This window comes from Anarrhichthys ocellatus, unplaced genomic scaffold (genome assembly GCF_004355925.1).
Source record: "Anarrhichthys ocellatus isolate YVR2014 unplaced genomic scaffold, GSC_Weel_1.0 scaffold3488, whole genome shotgun sequence".
NCBI lineage: Eukaryota > Metazoa > Chordata > Actinopteri > Perciformes > Anarhichadidae > Anarrhichthys > Anarrhichthys ocellatus.
The window spans coordinates 147-5611 of NW_022283462.1; the positions used below are offsets into that span (position 1 = coordinate 147).

At 38.1% G+C, this 5465-nt stretch overlaps 1 protein-coding gene across 1 annotated transcript; it reads left to right on the forward strand.

The window, feature by feature from the left end:
• Positions 1–910: 910 nt before the first annotated feature.
• On the forward strand, positions 911–5231 carry LOC116378969 (receptor-type tyrosine-protein phosphatase O-like). The gene is made up of 6 exons (XM_031840872.1): positions 911–1601; positions 1940–2136; positions 3209–3329; positions 3651–3844; positions 4340–4451; positions 5001–5231. Exons 2-6 carry the CDS (start codon positions 2113–2115, stop codon positions 5222–5224), a joined length of 675 nt encoding a protein of 224 aa, XP_031696732.1. The 5' UTR covers positions 911–1601; positions 1940–2112; the 3' UTR covers positions 5225–5231.
• The last annotated feature ends 234 nt before the right edge of the window (positions 5232–5465 follow it).

The window sequence follows — 5465 nt, forward strand, 5'->3', positions numbered from 1 at the left end:
TAGTGTATTGCGCACTTTTATTTTAAAAGTACTGCTATATGAACAAAAGGGCAATGACATTTGGTTCACGAGATGCAGGTAGCATGTTTTATACTTAATGTGAATATAATTCATACTTTGTTGGCATCTTATTCTGAAAACCGGATGTTCGTCTGAAGAAACCGGATGTTGTCTCACGTTAATGTTTCTGCTAACTTTCAAAGTCCTTCGCTCGCTCCCGATCTGTGCAGTTTGAATGCGTTTACCGTGAATGTCAGCATATAGGTGCACTAACATGTAAGTGCCTGCTGACTTTACCGCAGCGATGTCCAGTAGTCTCCAGGGAGAGCAACAGCTGGTGCAGCTTCTCTCTTTATTTCTGCCCCCCCCCTCGACCAGAAGCGGAAGTCGCCTTTTCTCTACGGCAACCCTGAAGGGACATATCATCTCCAATACAAAACGATAAACATGAGACAGTCTGTTACAATAATAATAAATTAAAAATACTTACCTGTGTTTTTTTGTTGTTGTTTTTTAATTATTATTATTATTTATTTATTTTTTTCATCTCAAACGGCTCAAGGACACGCACACACACACACACACACACACACACACACACACACACACACACACACACACAGGATGTTTGCTGGCTTTTATCCCACTGTTCTTGTCATCCTCTTGTTGTTATGTCTATGTATTGTCTCTTGTCTTTCAATAAAAAAGAATAATAAATAAAAAAAATGCGTTAATGCGCGGTAAAATAATTGTCGGCGTTAATTAATGAATGAAGAGTGCCCAGCACTAATAATAATACGTAATAATAATAATAATAATATAATAATAGTAATAATATGACAATAATACTATTAATATAATAATAATAAGAATTCTTATTATTATTATAATTATAATTATTATTGTTATTATTATTATAATAATGGTAATAATAGATTTATCTGTAAGGAGCTTTTTAGGTCATTAAATCAACAAAGTGCTTTGTAGGATTAAAACTAAAACTGAGAATAAAACAAGGGTGTGAAATCAATACAGAATAAAATGTAATTAAAAAGTAAAATAGAAATGATTGAAAATTAGAAAAATAAAATACATAAAAACAAACTCAGAATATATTAATAAACACAAAAACTTAATTTTGTTCATTGAGTTATTTTGAAGTCTAATAATCAATTCATGACGTGAAACGTTGAATAATACATTTTTCAGCAAAACTTCCGTTTCCAGCTTCTGAAATATGAATGTTTTTAGGAAAGTAAAGTGAAAATCTAACATTTATCTATAACTATTGATTAATGAATTGAGTAAATAGTTTATTAATTAATTCTGGATTAATCTCTCCTTTTTTACAAAAAACTCTTTTTTTAATTGAACAAAAGAACCAAAGTTGTTACATATTGACACAGACTCGTACTCACCTGTGCTCTTGTGTTTCTCAGGTAACTCTACAGAAACAGCCACCGTGGATGAAAACACTCACGAGTTCTTCACCGAGTTAACAGAGCCGGGAACGTACCGAGTCCAGGTCACCACGCTGAGCTCGTCTGGAGACTGTGAGGCCCGAGAGAGCGCCGCCGACACCGGCTTCACCTTCTACCTCAGTACGTAACCAGATACCCTCATGTGTCACAGTAATACTACATAAACTAGTTTATAGCCCCATAATAAACTAGTTTATAGCCCCATAATAAACTAGTTTATAGCCCCATAATAAACCAGTTTATAGCGCCATAATAAACTAGTTTATACCACCATAATAAACTAGTTTATAGCACCATAATAAACCAGTTTATAGCACCATAATAAACTAGTTTATAGCACCACAATAAACTAGTTTATTGCACCATAATAAACTAGTTTATAGCACCACAATAAACCAGTTTATAGCGCCATAATAAACCAGTTTATAGCGCCATAATAAACCAGTACTGTGTTCCAGGTCCTGGTGGTGAGTTGCTGGAGGATCTCCGTGAGCGTCCTCAGGCCGTCAGCGTCAGACTGCTGGACTCGAGCACCGCCGTGGTCTCCTGGACGCCGTCCTCAGAGGACCACAACGGCAGCCTGGTGTCGGTGGTTTCTACCACCTGCCTCAGACCGAGTCTCAGCCAGAGGATGGAGAGCACGTACTGCAGCGAGGTGACACTGATCAATACTCGAGGTTCTCTTCATCCAACCATAACAACATGGACGCTACAGAGCTCCATCAACCAACACTGATTATACAAACATAGAAAATAACATTGAATAGTGAAGAAATAACTTTAAGCAGTTCTTTATTGATCATATTTACTTATGATTTAATGGGTATTAAAGACAGAAGCTGTAGTGTTTCTGAGCACCAGAGTCCCTTTAGAAAATCTCTGATTTTGCTCAGTCCTGGTTCTGGTTCTGGTTCTGGGACCCTGTTGCTCTGATGATGAGCATTAAGATTATCTTTAGTCTTCTCTCTGATGATCTGGTTTACTTGTGTCGATGAAAGACTTTCATAACTGGTTAAAAGTTCCTCTCAGGAACTTAAAGGGATGAATTCATGTTAAAACTGAACTGATAACATGAAAACTGCCCCTGAACATATATTCATATTTTATTCATAAGAAATGAATTTGTATTAATTTCTTATGAATAAAATATGAATCCCATCAACACAGAGATGTTATCCTCCCTAATAAAGACTGAAGTCTCACGAGACAGTAACGTGAGACTCTTATGTTGAACTCTGAGGTTTGAACGTCTCAGACTGTTGTTCATAAAACTGTTTATTCATATTTATCACTCTATTTGTTCACAAGACTTTAGGTTTTAATGAAACTCTGTTGTTCCAATCAACAAGTTATTCTGACTCATATTGTTAAAATATGAGTCAGAATATTTGATCTGAAAAGTCAGAATGTTATAAAATGATATCAAACGATTTAATATCGCAGTATTAAACTGAACACTTTGTTCTCAGATTAACACAGCAGCAATAGTTGTAAATGTTTGATTGTTAATTACAACTTTATAATATAGTTTTTTTCTTGTGATTTTAACTTTATTTAGTTTTTTCTTCTAAACTCATAAAACTATGACTTTGTTTTCAAAATATTTTAGCTCATAAAACTGCAACTTTTTTCTCAAAATATCAAAATAACGGTCTTGTTTTCTGGGTTTAGCTTAGCAGCTCCACGTTTGTGTTTTTATTGTTTTATTGTTTTTAACGTTTGTACAGGAAAACTCAACGAGTGACATCATCAGTAGCCTGACCCCCGGAGCTCAGTACAGAGTGGTCGTCTATCACACCAACGGACCACTGACGAGTCCTCCGTCTGAGCCCGTCATCATCGACATCGGTCTGTTCTAGTAGAGATATTAATAAATATGATCGTGTACAATATTTACATATATTTACTGCCTTCTGGATGTGTTTGATAATAAATATCAGTGCTGAAGATCTTACACTGATATTTAAGGGCCTTTAAACCCTCAAATGAATATACTTGTATTTCTTATCAAAATTATAATATAAGAAGATAAATAAAACAATTACACAACACATGAAGAAGTAGAGAGAACTGCAGTTAATCCAGAGCTTTAAAGACTTTTTTTAGGTTTTGTTTTTCCTTAATAAAGTGTCCTTTGTGTGTGTGTGTGTGTGTGTGTGTCTCTCTCAGAGCCCACAGGTGTGCTGCAGCTGGCCGTCTACCCTCTGAGTCCTACAGCAGTGATCCTGAGCTGGCAGCGTCCGTATCACGTCTCCTTCAGGAAGTTCGTCCTTCAGACGTTCTTCTTCAACCCGGTGACGCTGAGCTCAGAGTGGACGACGTACTACGAGATCTCTGCTACGGCCTCAGTCATCGCCTCTGTGGTAACACACACACACACACACACCTTGGTACCAATAGACTGTCATGGCAGGCTCGGGGGGTGAAGTTGTATTCTTCTTTTATAAACTCAGGTAACTCTTCATCAAAATCAAAAGTCCAAAACAAAGAAAAGCATCCAAGTGGAGATGAAGGTTCTTTAAACAGTAGAACGTAGAACATCTGTTCCTCAGGCTACAGGTCTTCTTTGGTTCTGTACTTTACTTTAAGCCGTTCTCAATCAGGTGGCTTAAACACCCACACCTGGGTGAGCGGTGAGGCATTCTGGGAGCTGTAGTTTGTAGAGTGGCGGCCATTTTTTGGTGTGGCTGCTGATCTACAAAGGGAAGGTAGCACCGCTCCAACACCGGCCCTGTGGAGCCTCAAGACCCAGGAGATGTTGTGTTGGTTTGTCAATTATGTATCGGGTAAATGTATGTGACGTGTCGTGTGACGTGACATGTGACACACACACACACTAACACGCTCTTTGTCTCCAGAGGGTCACAGATCTGCTGCCCGCTTGGTATTATAACTTCCGTGTTGCCATGGTGACATGGGGCGACCCGCCACTCAGCTGCTGCGACAGCTCGACGGTGAGCTTCATCACAGGTACTGAAACATCATTATATACCATTATACATCATTATATATTGTTATGGTCCGGCTCTAGAACCACAGCAAAACATCATGAAAACTCAGGCACTGAGCTAAACAAAGAAATACCTTTATTAACAAAAGGCCAGGACATTTCAAAATGCAACACAGAAGAACATTCTCGCAGAATGCCAGATGGTTTAACCGCTGCTGCCAGACACTCCGTGTAGCACACCAGGTGTGTCAGGGGAAGAAGCCAGCACTTCCTCCGGATGGGGCGGGTCTTGCAGGGCGAAGGCCGTGGCCAGCTGCCTCCAATCTTCCTGATGTCCCTCTAACGATCCAGGAACACTGAAAGATAGACACTCCCTGGCAGAGGCCCTGGGCCGTCACAATATATATATATACTGTATATGATCATATAAGACACGACGTGTTAATGTCTCAGATGTCTGTTCTTAAATATAATGTTATTTGTTGGTGAATAATCAAAGTGCAATGATAAAAACATGATATAATATACATAATATATATATGTTAAGTGATAAAGCGTCTCTCCTGAAGCTCCTGAGGCTCCTCACATCTCCTCGGTGGACTACTCTCATGGCGTCCTCTTCGTCCGGTGGACGTACGGTGAGCTCTTCATCGACTTGTCCCACTCCAGGATGCTTCACTGGCAGCTGGTCGCCGTCGGGAAGAAAGGACCAGAGAGGAGCTACTCCATCGACGTGAGACCATTATTCATTTATTTCATTAGTTCATTATTCATTAGTTCATTAATTCATTAGTTCATTATTCATGAGTTCATTATTCATGAGTTCATTATTCATTATTCATTAGTTCATTATTCATTAGTTCATTAATTCATTAGTTCATTATTCATGAGTTCATTATTCATGAGTTCAATATTCATTATTCATTAGTTCATTATTCATTAGTTCATTATGCATTTGTTCATTATGCATTGGTTCATTGGTTCATTATTTCATTATTCATTAGTTCATTGGTTCATTATTCATTAGTTCATTA

Coding starts and splice junctions, on each gene's coding strand:
- LOC116378969 (XM_031840872.1), top strand. CDS start 2,113: ATGGAGAGCACGTACTGCAGCGAG. Junction 2,137..3,208: donor AGAGCACGTACTGCAGCGAG/GTGACACTGATC, acceptor ACGTTTGTACAG/GAAAACTCAACGAGTGACAT. Junction 3,845..4,339: donor CCTCAGTCATCGCCTCTGTG/GTAACACACACA, acceptor CTTTGTCTCCAG/AGGGTCACAGATCTGCTGCC.